At 38.4% G+C, this 23,578-nt stretch overlaps 1 protein-coding gene across 1 annotated transcript in view; it reads left to right on the top strand.

The window, feature by feature from the left end:
* slc9a5 (solute carrier family 9 member A5) overlaps positions 1-23,304 on the top strand; it is a 53,000-nt gene extending 29,696 nt beyond the window's left edge. Inside the window, exons 7-16 of the mRNA XM_033991783.2 lie at positions 80-282; positions 5,391-5,480; positions 5,729-5,799; positions 6,386-6,512; positions 7,008-7,099; positions 7,956-8,082; positions 11,262-11,411; positions 17,932-18,001; positions 19,210-19,332; positions 20,671-23,304. Coding sequence (XP_033847674.1) covers positions 80-282; positions 5,391-5,480; positions 5,729-5,799; positions 6,386-6,512; positions 7,008-7,099; positions 7,956-8,082; positions 11,262-11,411; positions 17,932-18,001; positions 19,210-19,332; positions 20,671-21,263 — 1,646 coding nt within the window. The 3' untranslated portion in view covers positions 21,264-23,304. The remainder of the gene's footprint in view (positions 1-79; positions 283-5,390; positions 5,481-5,728; positions 5,800-6,385; positions 6,513-7,007; positions 7,100-7,955; positions 8,083-11,261; positions 11,412-17,931; positions 18,002-19,209; positions 19,333-20,670) is intronic.
* The last annotated feature ends 274 nt before the right edge of the window (positions 23,305-23,578 follow it).

The raw sequence follows: 23,578 nt of genomic DNA, 5'->3' as shown, positions 1-23,578 counted from the left end.
ATTTCCTTAAGACTGATATTTTTACTTTGAGGCAAAAGTATAGTTATCACTCTACAAATCAGTTCTTCTATTGTTGCAGGAGTGGTTGGACAGACTTGGGTCCTGAATCGTTTCCGTCTGGTCCCTCTGGATAAGATCGACCAGGTGGTGATGTCGTACGGTGGCCTGCGGGGGGCAGTGGCGTTTGCTCTGGTCGTGCTGCTAGACGGAGAACAAGTCAAAGCCAAGGATTATTTTGTGGCCACAACGATTGTAGTAGTCTTCTTCACGGTCATGTTTCAGGTGAGAAATAGACTTAGCTAATGGACAGTTCTGTTGCAGACTGTGATGGAGGTACCCAGGCTGTGGTGCTCATGGTGTTGAGTACTGTGGATATGATCCCCTTGTGGAGATGTGCGTCCCCTCATTACTGAGCATGCTCAAAGCACTTAAGCACAAAACTCTCTGGGTTAAATTATGCAAGAAAACATGTTGTAAACACTAAATTATTCATATTTAGTTATTCATGTGTTGATATTTACATTTTCTAATAGAAATGTATTAACAAAAAAAAGTTCCTAACCTTAACCAAACTCTAACCTTAACCATTTACTTATCATAGACTGTATATTTAAATGGACATAGCTCACCCGCTAGCCACTGTGTTCTAAATAGTAAGTGAGCAAGTCCAAGCTTCCACTCCATCAGCTCGGGCTCCATTTCACTTTCTATTGAAAAAATGTTGCCCCTTTCTTCATAACCACTTCTGTAAGACTCATCTTTTTGGTCTTAATATGGTCATATTGACCTGCTCTATATGATCCTGGTATTTTTATTTTGTCTCTATATCAAATGAATGAACATTAGTAACAGATATGTCAGGATCCTTCTTTCCCCGAGGTCACTCCCTCTAGAGTTAGCAACAGGTTTGACTGACAGAGTTGCTAAGTGCCTGCTCCTTGCTAAACCAGTGGGAAGGAGCGTTACCCTCAACAGCCTTGCTCCGGATTGTCTTTTTGGTTCCTATGATACTCGTGGTGAGAACTTGGCTCCAAATCACTCAGTCTACTTCTTCATACAGACTTTGATACTAACCATAGCCTTATTTATAAGCCTTCACCCCATTCCTTTTAATGACCAAATATAGAGACAGACCGTCCCTTAGGACCTGAGTATTTGGCACGAATGTAATTACAAACAACACATATTTCTGGATTAGCGCCTGCAGAGTTGGAGTATATGAACTCAACTGGACACTAACCTATGGTTAAGAATCAGTGGTCTGTGCATTGTCTGGTTTACTCTTAAAGCAGTATTACTCCATTGTCAAACTGCTATAGGAGGAAGTAGGTATTTAAATCCAACTCATTCTCTCACAAATGCTTTAGCACACTGTTGATATTCACATGTATGATTTTTTGAGAGCGTGGGCTCCTGTAGAATAGATATTTTCAGACAACAAAGAAGATACAGGTCAAATCTACAGTCAGTCCTAGCTGATCTCAGCTAGCTGATCTCATTTCATTTTGTTGCAAAGGTCTGCTTTTACAATATGTGGTATGTATGGTATATAGTAAATATGTTTGTTACCTCAGCTGTTAACCCTGCTGTAGTCTTATAAACTACTCCAGCCCTAGTGTAATCTCTGTCAAGATTTATTTGGGTTTCATTACAATTCTCCTGGTTAAATCGTAGGTTAGTCCTGGTTTAGTCCTAGTAGGTTAGTCCTGTTGTACTCCTAGGTTAGTCCTTTTTTAGTCCTAGGTTAGTCCTGGTTTAGTTATAGGTTAGTCCTGGTTTAATCCTAGGTTAGTCCTGATTTAGTCCTAGGTTAGTTCTGGTTTAGTCCTACGTTAGTCCTGGTTTAGTCCTAATTTAGTCCTGGTTTATTTCTCATACATTCCCGACCTCTCTGCTCAGACACAGCTTAGAGGTCATAGGGGTCAGGCTTCTGGAGACTAGACCAGGCACATCCCCAAACTGTGTAGATCTTAATGAAGTTACCCATGGGGGGCAGCATCAATCCATTGTCCTTGTGTTGCCTGGCAACCATCACTATGGGACACGCCCCCCTCAATCCACTGTTATAGATCACTTACAGTATGGGACGTGTAATGAGTAAACTAAATTACATTCATAAATCTAAAGGGAGGTGACTGCTGAGTTTGAAGTTCTCCAGTACATTATATATTTATTTATTTTATTTTTTATCTAATCTAATTCTATATTCTATTCATTTCCTGCCTGTATTTGATAAAAAATTAACAAACAAATCTCTACTAAGAAGACAAGATGAATATTCCTAAACTGAGCCCTCCTTGTTGTGAGACTTGGGGGTAACTACTGCCACCATGTTAGTCACATGCAAGGGAAAATATTTTGTATGTAATATAAGAATTAGAGTTAGTCATGCACTTGCTCATAGGCCTACCCCATATCAATATCTGGGCTAAACCCGGAAGTAAACCTGGACTAGAATAAGATCAAACCGGGACTAGAAGAGGACCATACCAAATCTACATTAGGACTGGGCTCAAACTGTACACTGTATGCATAAATAGACATAGCTAACCTGCTAGCCACTGTGTTCCAAATAGAAAGTGATTATGGGCGCGCTTCTGGCTCTATCGATTTTGACTCCAATTCATTCCCCTTTCCCTGTAAATGCTACTGTCAGGCTCTTAATTTTAGTCTTAAAATGTTCATATTAACCCGTTCTACATGATCCTTTGGTTGCTATACTTGTGGGATTCCAAATATGGGACTTTGCTTCAAATTAGCTTCTATAACTCTTAGCCTTATGAGCTTCATTTGACTGGAGCTGACCGCTATGGGTGACGTCACACTCACTTAGTCCACTTCTTCATACAGTCTATGGCTCAAACCAGGACAAGTGTGAAATCCTCAATGAATGGTCAAAAGTCCTCAAAATGCCACACTTAAACAGAAAACTCAGTAATTGACAAAAATGTCAAAATTGATAAAAAGAAAATACGATGACTGACTTTGAGACCAGCAGATGTGTACACTAAAGTTAAGTTAGGTTCTAGCAATAGGCTGTAATAATAATGATGCAGCCTATTATGTAATGCACACAATCTACATGAAGACTAGCAGTGATGGAGCCTTCACCTTAAATGTTACACGGTGCAGCTTTAATGTTTCCTTTTTGAACCAGTTGTAGTCCTGTTTTGATCTGTGCTTCAGAAACAGTGCTGCTCTTCAGTGCTGAAGCAATCTTTATCAAGCATCATTTAGGTTTCATTCAAGTTCTTTTTTATCATAGCTAAAAAAAGTTCTGGTTAAATCCTAGGTTAGTCAAAGTTTAGTCATAGGTTAGACCCGGTTTAGTCCTATCCTAGTTCTGGTTAAGTCCTAGGTTAGTCCTGGTTTAGTCCTGGTTGCACATGTTTCAATATTTTTCCTGTGGTTCTGGTTGTGTGTTATTGGAGCAGGTTTAATAATCTCTGTGTGTTTAAGGCACAGTGATAAAGCCATTATAGCCTCAAACAGCCCATGCTTTACCAGTACCTCTTTAATATCTGTAAAAATCACATTTTGGAGTGCGATAAACAATAAACAATAATAGTGAAACCAAACCCTAAAGCAGAATTATCCCCCAAAAATATTCTAAATGTACATAATAATAATAATAATAATAACAACAACAACAACAACATAGGATTCAGTAAATAAATAGCACTCTGAAACACTCTCAGATCTTATCATGTTACAAAAGAAATAATCAAAAATATCCCACTAGAGCAAAGAAAAGATCTCTCAAAAATCATTGTTCTGTTCATCATTTATTGAATGATAATTGATGTAATGATTGTCCTGACAGACCTAGTAATACCCTTTTTATTTATTTTTGTTTTACAGGTACATTTTTAATCTCACTTACGAAAAACATACATGATGCTGCATTAAACGTTTGTATGTAACATGGATAATTGAGTACATTACAAAATACATTTTTATCAATTCAATTCAATTCATTTATTTTTGTAACGCCCAAAATCACAACAACAGTTGTCTCAAAGGGCGTTTTATGCAGGTATTTAGTATTCTGTAACTAAATACATTTTTAAACTATTCTTCGCATCACTGTGTTACTTTGTTAGAATACTGACTGTGAGTAAGTTTTTGGTTTCATAAATGAGAACACTTGTAGGATTTTCCTGAGCGACCCTGTTCAAGCCCAAACTTGTCCAATGCCTCCCCCTAGTGACTTATATAAGTCCTACATAGGGCTGTAGGCCTTAGGTTGTTTGACCAAAATGTGTATTAGTCGACTAACTATTGTATTTAGATGATGAGGATTTATATGATACCACAGCAAATAGGAGCAGGCAGGGAGGGATTAGCTGAAGATCCACATCTTCAGATAATCCCTCCCTGCATACAGGGCTGGTACTCCCTGAATCCTGTGTTTAATCTGCCCTTTTCTATATAAATACAGATACATACACTGTCCTATTACTTTTATGTATAAATATATAGTTGTTTTTGCATGGGTTCACAGGCAATAGCAGTACTTTGAATGCAGTTACACAGTCACATCATAGAGATAATGAATTGTTTGAGATTTGTTGCCACGCCCCTTTTGTAGTCGATGAATAGACCGGCAGCACATGTCTTTAGTCTTTATATTCTATTCACAAATGCACATGGTCAAAGAGAATCCCTCACACAGTTTGTTACTGAAATTGACATTTTACAATACTTAGACCTGTTCATAGTGTGATCTTCATGATCTTTATGATCTATACAATTTCTCCCTTTATTTTTTTCTTTTTTGTTAGAATTCTTTATTATTTTTATTTTTGACACTAAATTGTAGTTTGTTTTGAGATATTGTTTTGATATTACTTTTCATTTATTACATTTATAATTGATTTACTATTTAATCTCATTATTATTATTATTATTATTATTTTATTTTTTATTTTTTTTACAAATGCCTTGTACATTTGGCCCATTTGATCTATTAATCAAGTTACTTTGATAAAATTGCCACAAGATTGTGCACACAAGTGCAAAATGATCTTACAAATTTTTGAGATCACGAGATGTTTACATTTGACCTGGACAGAAAAACATCTCAGTCATGTTTGCCAATTCAGTCTATTGAGAGGCTGTAGTTCCAAAAAGAAAAAGAAAAGGTAAGATCATGATGAGATCAAAACGGTGAACTCAACTGAATGGCCCTGAGTTTATTATAAATTACGACATTCTCATGAACTTAAAGTGTGTGCGCCATGCTCACGTGCATGTGTGCGCATGCATACATGTGTGTGCGCATGCATACGTGTGTGTGCGCATGCATACGTGTGTGTGTGTGCACATGTGTGTGGGTGCATGCGTACGTGTGTGGGAAGGGAGCTGGTACTATTTTGTTTCTTTTTCAGGGTCTGACGATCAAACCTTTGGTGAAGTGGCTCAAAGTTCCACGCTCTACGAGCAGAAAACCAACCATCAATGAGGAGATACATGAGAGAGTGAGAAAGATTATCACATTTTATTTGTTTATTTGACAGGGTTACGGTTATAGTGTCAATATGACACATTATAGCACAGATGCTAACCTCCATCTTTTGTGTCTAGACTGGGGACAAAGAAGAAATATATATTAAATATTATAGAGAACACAAGAATTTAACATGTGTCTTTATTGTTTGGAGAGAATGATGGATTTTACATTTCATCATATTAAATAAATGTACCCACATATGTCCTTCTGCTTTAGGCATTTGACCACATCCTGACTGCAGTGGAGGACATCGCTGGACTTCAGGGCTATCACCACTGGCGAGACAAGTCAGTGCCTAAGGATAGAACTCCAAATATCTATATATTTGTTGTAGTAGTGATGAAAGGGCACTAGATAGAACTCTCATCTTGAGTTTTTACAATATATATATTTAGTGCAGGAAGTTAGAGTTAGAGTGCATTGTAATTTCAGCATAAAACGATGGACAGAATCAGAATTACATTCAAAAATTATGGATTAATCTAATCTAAACAAGGATTCATTTGGTCAGAATTAAGTCTAAACCAATTAATAGAAATCAAACTGAAATCGCTGCAAAGGCTGCAGTAATTTGGGTAATAGAATGTGCCCTGCAAAGAACTAAAGCTCCTGTCATTTTAAAGAAAGAAATGTGTTCTATCTTTAGTTTGGACCTCTACAAACATGTTCTAAAATGAATGGGATTCTTGTATGATCTTATCTGTTCATATTTCAGTCTTTTCTCAAGCGAATGCTCTTGGAGGTGTTTACAATGGGCACATGAACAGAATCCTGCTTTTTAAACATATATCAGGAATTGGATCACAACTAAACCAGGTCTAAGTTATAGGTGTGTTGTTCATATTGAAACCTGTGTCCATGTGTGTCATTGAGGTGGGAGCAGTTTGATAAGAACTACCTGAGTAAACTTCTGCTGAGGAAGTCTGTGTACAGAAAGAGCGAACTGTGGGAGGCCTACCAGAAAATCAACATCCGAGACGCCATCAGTGTCATTGACCAGGTAACTCCAGGAGCGATCCAAACAAGTGAGAATGAGAGCTCATATAAGCAGTCCAAAGATGTACTGAGTTGTACAAAGGTTAAAGTATAAATTGTGATGTCGTATTAATAAGCCTGTTATTATAACACATTTTGAAGTTCAATATATCACTGAAGTAAATATAGACGATAAACAATATTATTGAAACTAATTGATGACACTGACAAAAAAAAAAAACAAGAGCAGATTTAAACCACAAAAACTATTCTAAATCTACAATATTGTTAAAAATCATGAGCTGCAATAAATAAACAGGAGAATGAAACACTTAAGTCGTTATTACGTTATTAATTCAACGTTTAACAGCTCAAATCTTATCATAGACCCAAAAAATTACCAAAAATTACCCAGTAGAAAGAAAAACACACTATATTGTTCCAACTTCATATACTGAATGATAAGTGGATATAGTCATCATCATGACTGGCCTAGTATTCATTTGGTTGTTGTTTTTAGGGCGGTAATGTGTTGACCTCTGCGCGCCTGTCTCTCCCCTCGATGGCCTCCAGAGCGTCATTCCCAGAGTTTACCAACGTAACCAACTACCTGTGAGTCTGAAGATCTGATACGTATTATGTAATCATTGAAAGTTGAGTGAAAGCAGTTGTTTGGGGCAAGATCTCATGATATTAAAGGGCCTATATTACACTGTTTTCTGATCTCTGTTATAATGCTGTTCCCTCATCACTAACATTCACACATTTAACACACAAATCCTGCATGAGTTCTTCTATCAAACAGAAAACACTCTGTTCATGTCAGGTCTTTCATACACCTTCGCTAGAATCATTTGAACAATTTCAGTCCTTGAATTGCCAATTTCTACTGACCTAAAGGTAAAAAGTAACTGCTAACTTGACTCCTGCTTCATGACTGCTGTTAACTTGAAAACTACCACTTCATGACATCAAGAAGTGCAGAGCATTTTGAGCTTTGGAGATGTAGACAGATTAATAATAAAGGGTTACTCAAACATGTATGAATGAAACAAAACACAACTCCACGTCTGTTTTTGATGAGGTAACAGCATTATAACATCTAACATCATCTCTAACATCTTTTTTGCGTAAAATAGGACCTTTAAATATGATTTGATGAAGATGGCAGATTATATCTTTTGTGTATTTATATTTAAAATGTAACATGAGTAGATCAGTATTTTACATTTTGTTCATAAGCTATATTGATCTAAATAATGGAAACAGGTTCTTTGACTTCTTTTTCAAAACTGCAGAACTGAAATGGTCTTTATAGTGACATTTCACTTAGCAAGCAGTAGATTTTCATTTTCGAGTTTTTATTGTTGAAAAATGGTGAGATGGCATTTTGAACCTTCCAGACCAGACTGTAGGTACAAAAAATGCATTTTGTATAAAGTATTTAATCAAAAAGTGTGTTTTTCAGACGAGAGAATGGCAGTGGTGTGTGTCTGGACCTGCAGGTCATTGATAATGTCCCTGGAGCCAAAGTGGAGGAGGACACAGAGACTCACCATGTCCTGGCCGGAAATCTGTACAAACCACGCAGACGGGTGAATATCATTACTATATAGTCCTGATTTATTCCTGGTTTAGTTCTGGTTCAGTCCTGGTTCAGTCCTGGTTTAGTCCTGGTTTAGTCCTGTTCATTCCTAGTTTAATCCTGTTTCAGTCCTGGTTCAGTCCTGGTTTAGTCTTGATGTAGTCCAAAGTGACACAGAAACGAATTATGTCCTGGCTGGACACCGGTACAAACCATGCAGGCAAGAGAAAATCAAACTACTGTTTATACCTCTCCACAGTGGTCCAGGTTTAGTCTTAGTCATAGCGCTTGACACAAGGCCCCAGACCTAGAGCTAGGCTTGGTCAGGATACCTTAGCTGTTTTGTTTGGGTTGGGTTTTAGGTTGCTATTTCAATTCTAGTTTGTCATATTCTACATTTTTAAAACTGGGTTGGGTTTTAGGTTGCTATTTCAATTCTACTAAAACTGGGATTATGTTCAGAAGGCACACTGTAAAACATTTTGGGAGCAGTCACATTTGAGACTGAATCTTGATCTTTGCAGAAGACGTCCAGTTGTCTAAATGACTGCAGCCTTTGCAATATGTCAACTAAAAGTGCAGTTTACATTCAGTTGTGGTATATTGTGGGGTATATTGTCCAGCCTTTGTTCTTAGTAAACCAGTATACTGACAAACACCTTACATTAGGAACCAGCTGCCCAAGGTGTCTATGTAGTCAGAGCTGCCTTCCAATGCTGAACCCTAGCAAAGGAAATGCATCTACTAATTTATTTTTGTATGTAAATGATAAATGTACAGTACATTTGCATTTATCACATAAATCTTATCTGCTTTCTGGATGTGAAAAGAACCTTTGAACACAGTCAGGAAGTGTCTTTCTTTTTGCTCATGGACTGCATGACTTGATAATAATGCAAATCTTTACATTTCAAAAGACACAATTTTTAAATAATTCATTTCAATCATAAGTTATAGTGTGTAATCCATCTGTCATCTGAACACAAGTTTTAGAGTGAAGACGTTTGGTTGCTCATCCAAGCCACTTTCTGGTCAGATTACTGGTGGACACTGCCTTATATCTGTCTGAAGGGAGGAGCTAACTGCACTGAAACTAACACACCTGTTTGTTTACAGTTTATGTTTGTTGGCTAGGTCTATTGAGCTACAAACTGAGCTAGAAACTGAGCTACAAATTGAGCTAGAAACTGTGAACTGTCCCAGAGTTATATTTCACATAATCATTCAGGCCCTTAATGGGTGTGTGAACACTTTGTAGTGGCAAAATTATCAAAGAATCATGTTTGTCACCTGTTTTCACATGTACTTTCATTATGTATTTTCTCTTCAGATGAAATGGCTCCCACACCAATGTTTACCTTTTGGCCTAAACCATCTTACCATTTGGGTTTAACCACTGAATCCCAATGTGGTTAGATGTATCTGCTTTTAGTTTTTTTTTAAACGTAGCTGTTTTCAAACTATATTATATTACCATAACACAGGCCTTTTATATGTAAGGCCCCATTGTTTGAAACTGCTATTTTAGGCAGACTTTAAATGGTCCAGAAATGCAGTTTGAAAGTCCTGGGTCAGCAATGTGTAAAAGATATATTTGTGACTTTACTAGTCTACTCAGAACACAGTGTTAGTCCAGTGAGAATGTGGCTTTGTTGATTTTCAGTGTTCTTACAGCCTGGTCCTAACCGTCTCAGTTCGCAATGAGTCATTTAGGACCAGACTGTTTTTATTTCACAAATAAATGACAAAATTACAGAATTCTTACAGCTTACAGTCTGACAGCTCTAACCTCAGCCTTGTTCTACCCATACATTCACCATCCCACCCATGTACACAGGCTGGTCGACAGAAAATCCAGGGCCTGGGGCAAGAAGGCTCACGTGGGCCCCCTGCTAATATAAATTAAAAGGTAGAGGTCCTAGGTCCCTGGGGTCTGGGATAACATACCCTTTTGACTCCGCTGCCTACATGCCCAATTTTGCCTTATTATCACGTACATTTCAAAAATGTGAAGTTTATCATTTAGTGTCAATCACGAATACTTTTATGGCTAAAGTGCTGTTCTCTCTGGGCGGCAGTAGCTTCTCAGTTGGTAGAGTGCTCATCCTCTGACCCAAAGTTTGGTGGTTCGAATCCTGCTCTCAACATATAAACATAGACATGGAGCGGTCATTGACCCACAGGTCGGTAGTGTGATTCCAACTCCCACAGATGAATGATGTTGTTGTGTCCTTGGGCAAGACATTTAACCCACCTCTCCCACAGTGTCTGCGTACACTGGTGTGTGAATGGATGACTATTTTCTTGATGTAAAATACTTTGAGTCCCTTGAAGGTGGAAAAACACTATACAAATATGTGACCAGATAATGATGACATTTTGTAGTTTATGGGATAATAGTATTAATGAATTAGAATTATGTTTGAACACTAAATGATCAGTTGGACAGTTGTATTTTAGGAGGCTTCGTTTTTTTAAATGTTGATTGACACAGTGTCTTTAAGAGGTATACAAGTATTAAATGTGCACTATTGTATATTGTCACATGCTTACATAGCGCTAAGAATATCTTGAAAAACATATATTCATACTGTGAGCCGCTGTGTGTCTCTATGGAGATTGAGAAGTTTAATTGCATTCTGTGGAACATTCCAGGAAATATAATAACATCACCAAGAAAGCAGGTGCTGGACTAATGCCAGAAAAGTTACATAGTGCTTCTTTAATAAAAGCATAAAAAAATCTGCTTAAAGTGGGACTAAACACATAAACTCCACCCACAACATCGTTCAAATAATGTTAAAGCTGCTAAAGTGGGCAGTACCTGGAGGACTAAAGGGGAGAGTGAGAGGAGGGTCTGGGGGTATAAGGAACACTGTGATTGGTCGAACAGGTATCTACATTTCAAACTCCGCATGTTTGTAACCAGAAACACCTGGCTGTAATCAGGGCAGTCTCAACTACCTGAAATTGTAGAGACCACTGGAGGTAGCACTAACTGATTTTGACTGTGTTCGACCAGAAAGCTGCGAATTCACCTAGTTTGCATTAAATTACCAAAAAAGAAAAAAATAAACACATTAAAACTTAAAAAAACAACAACATTAAAACACCATATGCAGTTTTTGTAATGAAAAAGGAGAACTTAGTTCCACTTTAAAGTCCATGTGTTTTGTGTATTGTGTTTAGTACCAGTCCCACTACAGCCGTCACTTCATGCCTTTGGGAGAGAAGGAACGCCAGGATCGAGAAGTTTTCCAGAGAAACATGAAATATCGAATGGAGAGCTCCAAGTCCACAAGACACAAGAGGCACAAGAAGGAACGAAGCATCAAAAAGGTACAGATTAAAGATGTTAAAGGTCCTATATCAAACAAAATTGACTCTTCTGAGCTTTAAGCCATGTTATAATGCTGTTACCTCCTCAAAAACATACCTGGAGGTGTGTTTTTGTTCCATTCACACATTTGAGTAACCCTTTATTATTCGTCTGTCTACATCTCCAAAGCTCAAAATGCTCTGTTCCACCTTATGATGTCATGAAATGGTGGTTTTCAAGTTAAGTTACCTTTTACCTTTAGTTAATAGAGATTGGCAATCCTAGGGCTGAAATTATCCAAATGATTTTAGTGAAGGTGTATGGAGTTTAAAAATACAATGGAACACTTCTTGTATTACCACATGACATCACGAAGTGGAACAGAGTGTTTTATGTTTGAGAGAAGAACTCCGCCTAAATATGCAGGGTTTGTGTGTTAAACATGTGTGAATAAAACAAAACAAAACACAACTCAAAATAACATTAGAACAAAGATCAGAGAACAGTGTAATATGGGTCCTTTAAAGGCAATGTACCTGTCTTAAAAACTGGAAAAAACAGAGCTAGTTCATTTTTAAATGGTTTGCAGTATTCCAAAACATTCTGAGCATCCTTATTATTCACCACAATTAGTTTATAAGTGCTTTTCACAATTTTCAGAGATGAAACTTTTAGCATGCAGTGTGTGTTGGTGTATGTGTAGTGTTGGGTTGCATGGATTTAAAACACTTCACAAAATTCAAATTATATATATAAATACTGGCCCAGCCCAGCCCCTCTGTCAAATTTTAGAACCCGTGTGGCCCATGTGTCAAAACGTTTGCCCACCCCTGTTCTATTCTCTATTTAGAGACAAACCCATTACCATTTTTTACCTCCTTTGGGTTAACTATTATTTAGAACTGTCTGATCTTTGGTTTAGTGTCATTTTAGACTTGTTTAGTCAAAGTTTAGATCTGGTGGTACTCAGAAAGCCAGATATTATTTTAGGTGGTACTTGGTTTTAAAAGCTTTGAGACCCACTGATAAATATTTTTTTTATTTATTTTTCAATTAATTACCACATTAAATATGTTTACATTTTTAATAAGCTAATTTTGTGATATCTGCTTCAGGGTTTTGAAAAACAAATGTTTAAATTAAGGCAATTCTGATTTAAGTTAAAAGGTCACAAAGGTCAAAGTTCATGACCTTTAGTGGAGAGATGTGTGTAAGGTGGAGATCACAAACCAAACATTGGCATTCTTAATGGGACAGAGTTTTAAAAATAATCTTGGTCACCTGTAGCACAGCATTGTGTACTGTATATTCATAGTCTTATTTTAAAGAGTTTTCAATGTTTCCACCAATGGTTCAATTTAGAAATATGGCAAATGGCCAGCAGGGGTCAACAGAGCACAGTTAAATTTTGATAATTTCATTCAAATATAAACCTAGATAAAACATTTTTCAGTCTGTAAAAAATGTTTATTATAATTAAGAGTGTGCAGACTGCATTCAGAGGGACTCCTGAAGTTAGTGAGGATTAGGGTGGTCAAAAGTAAAAATCATATACTAACTGATACTAAAACTAGTATCAAAACTAGATACTAAAAATGTCACATTCACAGACAGAAATGACCCTTTAGCCTGAATAGCTTTTGAATGATCTTGAGCTTTTATTATCATGGTGGTATCAGAATCAGTATCAAGTACATTCCTTAATATCGAAGTTGAGTTTGAAGTTAGTGAGGATATGACACACAAAACTTTCTCAGCTCATAGACACAGAGATACTACAGCAGTGATTAAAACCCACTCCCACTTATAGTCCTGGTTTTGTAAAGTTTCAGATTTAAACACTTTACTTTGGTTATACTTTGACAAGTCAGATAATTGTTGCATGAGGACGGACTCTAGAGTTAGTCGAAGTTAAATGGACAAAGTGGAGGTTAGGAAAGGTCAAAGGACGTGACCTTCTGTTGAGTGATGTTGTTTAGAAGGTGTTCACAGTTCTACACCTGAACAAAGGAACTTTTTACTGTCTACATTTATTTTTTATAAATGTATTACAATTTCTTGGCAATAAATCATTATTGTAATATTCAGCAATGATGCCAAGAGATTTCCAATGTTTGTTGAACCTGTTTCATGGGTGCGCTGTTTAAAATACAATACAAGCAGAAAAACTAGCCAAACAAACAACCAAACAAATCCTTATAAAACATTAAAAACATGTGCAGGTGTGTGTTTAAAAGTTTGTTACCAGATTATTAAATTGCGATCGTGTCAACAAAGTCTCCAGGTTTTCTTTTCCTTAGAGTGTATTCCAGTTTTTTAAGGCAAAACAGCTAAAAGGCTCTTTCCCATTGCAGCTTTTGCGCAGCTAGTCTTATGCAGTCATGCGATCTGGTATTTAGTGTTCTGGTATTAATGGTTTTTGAAGTAGCCCCTTATTGATACATTTCATACAGTGCTGTTCTCTTCTAACAGACAGTGATGGCCAGTGTTGGGCATCTTACTTCAAAAATGTAATTAGTTATAGTTACAAGTTACTTCTCCAAAAAGTAACTGAGTTAGTAGTTACTTTTTGGGAGGAGTAACTAGTTACTAGGCAAAGTAACTACTCCGCGTTACTTTACGCTGCGTTACTTATGTTAAAACAATAAAAACACAACAGATGTGAACCTTTAACATTTATTTCACTTTAACAGATTGCAATTATATTGCATTTGTTTCCAAGTAAATTATAGAATGTATCAATATATATATATATATATATATATATATATATATATATATATATATATATATATAAAACATTTCATTTGAAGTTCAAATAAATCAACATGTCACACAATTTCAGACAACTGTACTTCAAGTATTTTCTTCATTAAAATAAACAATAACAATAAAGTGCTTTCAGTATAATACTGAATAGATTCATTACTATGTTTTGCAAGCTAAGGCATTCAAGTGTAAACCATGTAAAATAATACAAAACCTTTAAGCTTCTCTGATCATACACTGTAATTCTCTGTCCAGTATTCAAATATTAATCACCTCTGATCTGAGAGCCTGTTCCTCTTTGGAGAGAACACAGTCACGTTTCTGATCAAAACACAACTCGGACCCAATCCGCTGTGAATGCACGTGTGGACAGGACATTATTTCCTATCATGCATTACGCGTTTGTAGTCCATGCAGTGGCCGTGTCCCAATTCGCCAAACTGGCCTTAGGATCACCATTCGAAGTGTGCGTCGAAGGGCAGTTACGTAATTTCTGGCGCGACAAGGGCTGTCCCCTTTCAAAGCACCCTACTGAATGCGCCCGACAATCCTGCCCTTCCCTTTCCACCGTTTCCACGGAGATCGGACGTAACCGAAGCGTGCATCCGTGCACACTTTACGCACTTCTATATCCCATCATGCACCACGACTATGCAAGAAACAGAAGAAAATGGAGTCCACTGCGCAATATACGTTAAAATGTTCGTACTGTTTTACGTCATCTACAACAGTGCGACATGAAACTGTTAAATCTGAATAAAGATAAGTACAGGCCATGTGTTTGATGATTAAAAAGGAGTTACATGAAATAAAGGAATGTGCAGTTATTGCTATACAATAAGAAGACATTATTATCATTGCAATAAGAATAATGTAAGAATGTTTGTTTCTATTGTAAGCGTCAAAGACCAAGAGACTGAAACAAAGTCAGAAGAGTTTAATGAGTTCCACACAGGTAATGTGAACAATGAAGAAACGGACTCTCCAGAAAGGACAGAATAGAGTCCTGAGACATGCACAAAATCTCCATGAGTTCCGGTACATTCCATAGGTCTGCGCCCCTCGTGGGCACGTGTCATTTACCTTCGTGTTAGTAAATCAAGATACTAGCTTGATGTAGCACTGCACTGCTAGAAAATACCTTACAAAAAGAACTGGCACGACATAGAGGGGAAACAGTGCCCTCTACTGTTATTAAAGTGGTGTAGCCACTGGCCAAAATACCGAATCGTTAAACTGCAATATCCCACTTTATGTACAACTAATCGGTGTTCTCTGGTTTAGACTATGAATGTAAAAATTATATTGTTACCTCTATCTCTGTTATTACGTTTTCACAAGGTATATTTAGTTAAAGTTATGTAGTAGCTACAATTGAGAAAAAAATCACCTTGAACGTTATATTTGCCTATTGATATTCAATCTAAACAGAAAGAAACGGCTGCAACGACGACATCTTGACTGTTCTTCTATTAAATAATAAATAATTAAAAATAACGTACGTAATGTACGTATCGTACGCTCAAAGACAGTGGTGGAAGTGCGGTCCGTGGTGTGGGCCTGTCCCACTTCAGCAAGATGGCGGCTACATTGAGGAGGGCAGATTTTCGTCCGGAACCTTCAAACTACACTTTGAGGAGTACTTCGAAGGGACCCTTCAAAAGGTGCATTTGGCAAATTGGGACACGGCCAGTGGAGAGCTGCTGTGCTCGCCTTGCTCAGAAACTTCCTGTTACCGGTGCACAGGTTATGTCAGAGCAAGTCGGTGGCATCTTGGACACAAAACTAACCGGCATGCACCGCGCACCGATCGACGTCGTTATAGTTTAACTCCATTATTCCCAACACTGGTGATGGCCAACTCATTTTTTCATAGAGAAAACAGTGATGGTTTCAAATAGATTACTAATAATAAAACAATGGACAGGGTGAAATAGAGTGAAATATTTAACTATTCAAATAAGGTAAGATATGCCTTTATTAGTCCCACAGTTTAATTAAATAGCGTAATTATGCCAAATGTCGTTTTTAACCATGTTTACCCGTAAAAAAAAACTTCAAGAAGTGGTGTTTTGTGGTGAAATTCTGCCTATTTTTTCTTCATCAAAATGTTGTGAAAATTAAGTGCGATATATGACGTATAGGAGGACTTGAGCACCAGCATTCTGGATGTACTGCACCTGTCTTAATGCTCGTTTGGAGAGGCTAGTGAGCAGACTGTGACAGTAGTCTAATCTACTGGAGAGAAATGCATAGATAGGTCTCTCCAAATCTAGTTTTGACAGTGTACTTTTAAATTAGATGGTAAAAAGCTGCAGATGTTATTGATTTGATGTGGCTGTTAAAGTTCAGTCTGAGTCCATTTTTACCCCTAGATTTCTAGCCTGATTTGAAGATTTCAGAGAGAGACTGGAGGTGACTGCTAACACTTTCTCTATGTTTCTGTGGGCCAAAGACTATGATTTCAGTCTTGTCTGGCTTTAGCTGGAGGTTACACCCACAGACTGATCTGTTGGATGCAGTGGCAGAGTGAATCCACTGGTCCATATTCACCTGCTGCCATTGAGACATAGATCTGAGTGCTATCTGCATAGTTGTGGTAGGACACATTATTGCTGCGTATTAACTGGCCTAACAGCAGCATGTAGAGGTTAAACAACAGGGGTCCCAGGATTGACCCCTGGGGTATCCCACAGTTCAGGAACATTTTATCTGAGACACATTTTCCAATTTCAACAAAGTACTCCGTTTTCTAGGTAGGACTTGAACCAGTTTAGTGCCATACCAGAGATGCCCACCCAGTCCTCTAGCCTCTGTAAGAGGATCCCATGATCGACAGTGTCAAAGGCAGCACTCAGATCTAACAAGACTGATGCTTTGCCTGCATCAGTGTTCAAGCGGATGTCATTTGTCACCTTGATAAGGGCAGTCTCGCAGTCTCGGTGCTTTGGTGGGGTCTAAAATCAGACTGGAAAACATCAAAGGAGTGGTTGGAGAAAGTTAATAAGCTGTTAAATGGTAAACTACTTTTTCAAGGACTTTGCGTAAAAACGGCAAATTTGAGATTGGTCAATAATTGTTCGATATTGTGGCATCAAGATTGCTTTTCTTTAGGAGAAACTTGATAGCCGCAGTTTTCAAAGCTCTTGGGAATGTTCCAGATTGAAGTAACTGTTAACTATGCAAATGAGTGGTGATAGCAAAGTGTTAAACACAGACTTTAGAAATCTAGTAGGTAACACTTCGAGGCAGCATGTAGATGAACTCAGACTCTTGGTCAGTTTTGTCAGTTACAGGTGCATAGTGATTCTGCTCTAGGTGACTGCAGGGTTTTGATTTGCGTTGTAGAATTGATGGCATTTTTAATGCCCTGAACCTTGTCATTAAAGAATACGGCAAACTCATTGCACTTACATGTGGAAATTAGTTCTAATGGCAGCAGAGCTGGAGGGTCTGTTTACTGTTGCAGGACAGGACAACAGGACACAAAAGTTATTAGTGCAACTTCCAATAATGCTGTGGGATATTCCCGGCATAGCAAACACCAGAAATGTTCAGGTATATGATATATACTAGAGACTTTTTTTTATTTTTTATTAGTGCTCTACAAAGTTTATTTTTTCCTGGAAGCTTACTGACACTGTTATTCTGACCTCACTGCAGAAAACCTATTTCCCCTGGTTGCTATGGGCAGCTTAAAGCTTTGCCAATTAAAGGCTGATTTTGTTCTGTTATGGCTACACGTTAAGAGTTTATGTTTTTTGTCTACAGCGGCACGGATCAGACCCAAAGGAGGAGAGCACAGAGAAACCGAGACGCAATGTCAGCTGGCATGACAAAGGTAACACAAGCAGTGGGATAAGGAGTGGGAATTATCCCGGATTAAAGGGAGAAGACACTAAAGCAATGGGCAGGATCAGGCAGAAGTTACTATAATGTGTGTGCTAGATGCTATAACACTGACTGTGTAATTTGGAGGGTATTTTCCCAAGGAATTCCATAGGCAAGGAGTTATCATTGTTTCTCAGACTAAACACGGAAAAGCTGGGAACAAATTCTGGACTTACCAAGTAATAAAGCAGCTGCTGGGCATGTCCAGAATGAATGTATGTGCATTTTTATATAGATTGGTATCAGTCTGGTCACCACTCCCCCTCTCACGTCTCAAGACAGAACAAAATATGTTCGTCCGATCATATTTACTTATGTCAGTCAGGTGAAACAAAGAAGCTCATTGGTCACCTATCATTTACAGGCAAAATCAAACTTCTCTTACCTCAGACAAACATAATTTAGTGGTTTCCTCATTGATTCTGCAGAATTATGTATTTTTTACAGTTCCCAGCAACCATATTTGCTTTGATTCAGATGATTGGCATTTTCACTGTTTAGTCATCCCCATCTGAACTCGGGGAGATACATCAGTGACCAGACTGTTTTGGAAAAGTGTATTCTGGATACAAGGCAATATGAAGAGAACATCACATCACCTTCATTAAACTGGGACCAGTATACATCCAGATCATATACATCATTTACATCCAGAACTATATCACCTGGACTTTGGGGTTCTACACTTTACATAAAATAAAAATATTTGGCCTTTTTTTTTTTTTAACTCATAAACATACAACAAACACTTTTGATGAGTAAATAAAAAGTTTAAAATGTAAGTGGTAAATGATTACATTTTTATTACACTTTTCCATCTTCAAGGCTCAAAGAACTTTACCACTCACCCATTCACACACATTCATACACCAGTGTATGCAGACACTGGGGGTGAGGTGTGTCAAGTTGCTTGCCCAAGGAGCTGGAATTGCACCACCGACTTGTGGGTCAGTGAATCTGCTTGCTCAATCAATGATGTATATTTTGGATCAGTGGACAAACGCTCTACCGGCTGAGCTGCTGTCGCCCTACATTTTCTACTACATTTGAATGATTTTCTTCATTCCTTGTGTTTGATACAGTATGAGGCGCACACACAGATACTAACCCTACCAATATTAAAATAGCATAAGTCTTGAGGAGTGTGTGGCGTTGCAGAGCCGGTGCTGGTGCCTGTGGACTCTGAGGATGACAAAGCTGAACACTCTGAGAAAGACGAGGATGAAGGAATCACGTTTGTGGCTCGGAAAGTCGAGACTCCAAAACCGAGGCCCAAGTCAGGTGAGAATTTATTTACTAATCTAACGTCAGGATGCCGTTTTACTTTGGTTGAGATATTCATGAACAAACGGGTATAATTCAAGTACGTGAGTAACCAATAGAATGTACTGGTCTTTTGTAGCACTTAGTCGCTTTACATTGCATTATTAACTCACCGAAGACACTTCATGTGGGAAGCGATTACTCTGAGCGACATTCTGCCTTGGGGCTGACTGACAAGTTGTGGCTGCCAGTCTGTACCAACTCTTGCTATTTTAGCAACTTCTTTTGAATGTTTTATTACCATTTATATTTTTGCACTTTGTTATTATATTATATTGTGATGTATGAAGCTACTGTGTCCAAAACATTTCCTTTGTAGATCAATGGAGCTCAACAGCCCCACCTTCTTCGAAGTTCGCTCTGGTTCCAGAAGTACATTCCATTTATTGTTCCCATAGACAAATTCTAACATGAAGATTTCAGCGGCATCGCAAAGGTTAAGGAGCTGTGTGGTCACTAATATCCTTCACCATAGACTATATATGTAAATGGACATAGCTAACCTGCTAGCCACCGTGTTCCAAATAGAAAGTGAGTATGGGCGCGCTTCTGGCTCCATGGACTCTGGCTCCAATTCAGTTTCCATAAAAAAACTGTGGCCCCTCTCTTTGTATCTGCTGCAGACTCGTCATTTTGGTCTTGAAATGTATGTATGTATTAAGCCACTTTACATGATCCTGGTATTTTTTTCTCTGTGTCATCGAAGATATGAACATTAATAACAACCAGGTACCTTCTTTCCCTGAGTTCGCTCCCGCTAGCATGAGCAACACGTATGATTGACAGCATTGCTAAGTGTCCACTCCCTGATAAACCAACAGTGTGGGCGAGAAGAGGTGTTACTGTCATCTGCCTCGCTCCAGATTAGCTCTTTGGTTGCAATGATACTCGCGGTTGGAATTCCAAATATGGAACTCGGCTCCAAGTTGGTCCCTATAACTGCTAGCCTTGACGAGCTTCATTTGATTGGAGTCAAACACTATGAATGATGTCACACTCACACTAAAGTCCACTTCTTTATACAGGCTATGTCCATAAATGTGCTTAATGTACTTTTTAAAGGCCAAAAAGCACATTAAAAATGCAAGATTCTATGAAATGTTTTAATAACCCATAACGTTTTTTTTTAAATAAAATTATAGGTCTTGTGGTCATTAGCTTTCAAACTTTTAATGTACATTTTTTTGTCCATTGGAAAAATGAATGACCTAGGGGGTGTGCAGTCACTGTTGAGCTCCACCAAGTTCATCTTAGTCTAAGTCTAACATCTTCCACCTGTCCTCTCTCTCTCCTCAGTCCCTGCTGCTGTAGAGGCCTCCAGCAGCCCCCTGGCGAGCCCACTCTCCCGTCCCCCTAGCGTAGACACCCCTCTGCCCTGGAAAGGCGGTGTGGGCTCCCCTCCGCCCTGCGTCTCTGTGGAGGCCACCAAGATCATCCCTGTAGATCTCCAACAGGCCTGGAACCAGAGCATCTCCTCACTCGAGAGCATCTCCTCTCCCCCAGCGCCCCCTTCTGCTGACGCTGTGCACCCCAGGATCAGTGCTCTGTCTCGGATCCCCGGAGCCCCCCGCCCGGCCTCCTATACCCCCTCCAGTAGTTCTAGCTTTTTCAGTACCTCAAATACACAGTTAGTACAAGGGTCATTTTTGTTTCCAGAGAAGATCCCCAAAGAAGAAGAGGAAGATGAGAGTTCACATGAGCTGCAGCCTTTAATGTCGACGCTAAAACCACCTCCACCAGCAACAACATCGGCCCCTCCACCCCCACCGCCAGGCTCTGCTCCAGGGCAAGGACGCAGGAAGCACCCCCGAGTGTTCCTTCGGAGCCTAGTGTCGGCGCCCCCTCCTGGCAACACAGAGCCATGGAGCAGAGGACCAACCCAACTGTAGACATTTAGAACTGGATACAAATAAGATACAAGATTAAAGGCACTGTAAGGCACTTAAAAAAGGTGAAAAACAGAACTAGCTCATTTTAAACGGTTTGCAGAGGTCCAAAGTTACTTACATTATAAATTCTGAGCACCACATTGAGTTTATAAGTGGTTTTCACTCAAGAGACCAGTGCGGAGACCACTAGCATGTTAATACACGCTTCCTGATTATCGGACAATAAAACACTTTATAATTAAATACAGACAGCACTCAGTAGACTTATATTGTATACACAGCTCTTGAGGTCAAAATATCTGTATTGGGACAAGACAAATTTTTGAGATATATATATATATATCAGATGACATGACATTCTATAGGCCAATAATATTATACAGATGGAGGCAGCTAAAATGAATATTGTTAAATCACCACCAATCCATTGGTTTCAGAGTGGTGAAGGTAGGATCGATGCCATGGCAATTAACAGTTTGTAACAAAATATGATATATTTTGGATGGTCAACCGTCCTCATAATGTCACCATCTAACAGGAAGCTGAAACCTATGAATACAGATAAGGATTAGTCTTATGGTTGAGTTCAGTTTTGTCCTGGTTTAGAAATAAAACTGAGGGACACACTGATCCAACTTTTTTCATTTCCGATACCGATATCAACACTACCCAATTAACCAATGTGGAGACTGTGGGACTGAAACTGAAGATGGCACTTATTTCCTTAAAACACAGTTAATTTATTTCACAGAGATCAACTTATCAACTTATAATCTTATTTATTCTTCACACCACTTAACAGCTGTGGGTGAAAAAAAGTTCAAACATTAGGAGACATTTTGGGCTGAATTCTGCCTGTAAATCATCTTATTACATCTAGTTAAAGGCTCAACTAGGAATATTTTCAGTATTGGTCCCAATATTTAGTCTCATTTTTAGCCCACTGTCCATAGGTCAATATTTTCCGATTTTTTTCTTACTGTTACAGTCTTCAGATTCACTGATGACATGACACAAATCACGGTCCACTTCTTACCCATGCATAGTGGAAATAAAAGTTGAAATGCATTATTTTTGTATTTTATTAATTTATCACTACAAATTCAGGCACTAACACAGTCGATATTGTGCTTAAGGGGGTGCGTTTAATGCAGCCAATTATCTTGGAGAAAAATTGGTGACCAACAGACAAAACTTGACAGTTGGTTCTTCAATCTGGACCAAAGAATGTAAGATTATGTGTAAATTCATCACCAGCAGCATACACCAGCTCACTTATTTTACCCAAACTGGAGCTAAGTAACTCATACAGTCCTTATTAACAAAATTAATTTAACTTGGCCCAAAATCTCAATACTTTCATAGAAAAGTAAAGGTGCACTGTGTAATGTCTGTAACTTCTGGTGAGGGCTCTTCCATCGGCTTGTCTCCATGGAAATGTCATTACTTTGCATGGTTTCTTCACCAGTATGCCAATAACTTACCAGTCTTGTATGTATTGCTAATACATACCTTGAAAACCTTACATTCTTCTGTGAACGTGGTAACCTGGCAACATCTGACCTGTAACTCAGCCTGATGGTGTCATTGTTTGTCTCCATGGAGATAAGTTCAATGTCATACTGTTTAACTTACCTGGCAAAGCAATAACATCTCCATAGAGACAAGCAGGTGTGTCCCCTCTCCCCACCACCACCAGAAAAGTTCACAGTGCACCTTTAAGTCACAGTAGTAGTTATTATAATGACCAAAGAAAGACATAGACATCTCTTTATTCAAATGAGGAAAGGAAGTGTATCTCATGTATTCTTATATATGGGCCTTATATGGTTCTATATATGGACCTTTTTTTGACTTTGGACCTTTTCAGTGATTGATTTAGCCTCCTGTCTGCCTGTGCGACTGTCTGTATGAACCCTAGTGTACTCTAAACACAGCACAAGAATGTACTGGACATCGCTGTTTCTGCTTCGAGCAATGTCCCCAAACTGTAAACCAAAACTGTAATTAATATTTAAATAAATATACAGTCCGTTTTTCTAAAAGGATTCAGTTTCATTTTTGCTTCATCCATTTAGTTCAGTAACATCACATTCTTATATAGTACTTTTCCACCTTCGAGTCACTCAAAGCTCTTTTTATCAGGGAACCACTCCCCCATACACAGACACTGAGAGCTGGGTTAAGTGTCTTGCCCAAGGACATATCGACAGCACTCATCTGTGGGAGCTGGAATCACAAAGCACAAGGCTGACCGCTCAACCAATGATGTTTATGTACTGCCAACCTCTGCCAAGGTGAACACTACCAACTGA

Source organism: Periophthalmus magnuspinnatus, chromosome 3 (assembly GCF_009829125.3).
Source record: "Periophthalmus magnuspinnatus isolate fPerMag1 chromosome 3, fPerMag1.2.pri, whole genome shotgun sequence".
Taxonomy (NCBI): Eukaryota; Metazoa; Chordata; class Actinopteri; order Gobiiformes; family Gobiidae; genus Periophthalmus; species Periophthalmus magnuspinnatus.
This window is presented reverse-complemented; position numbering and strand designations above follow the sequence as displayed.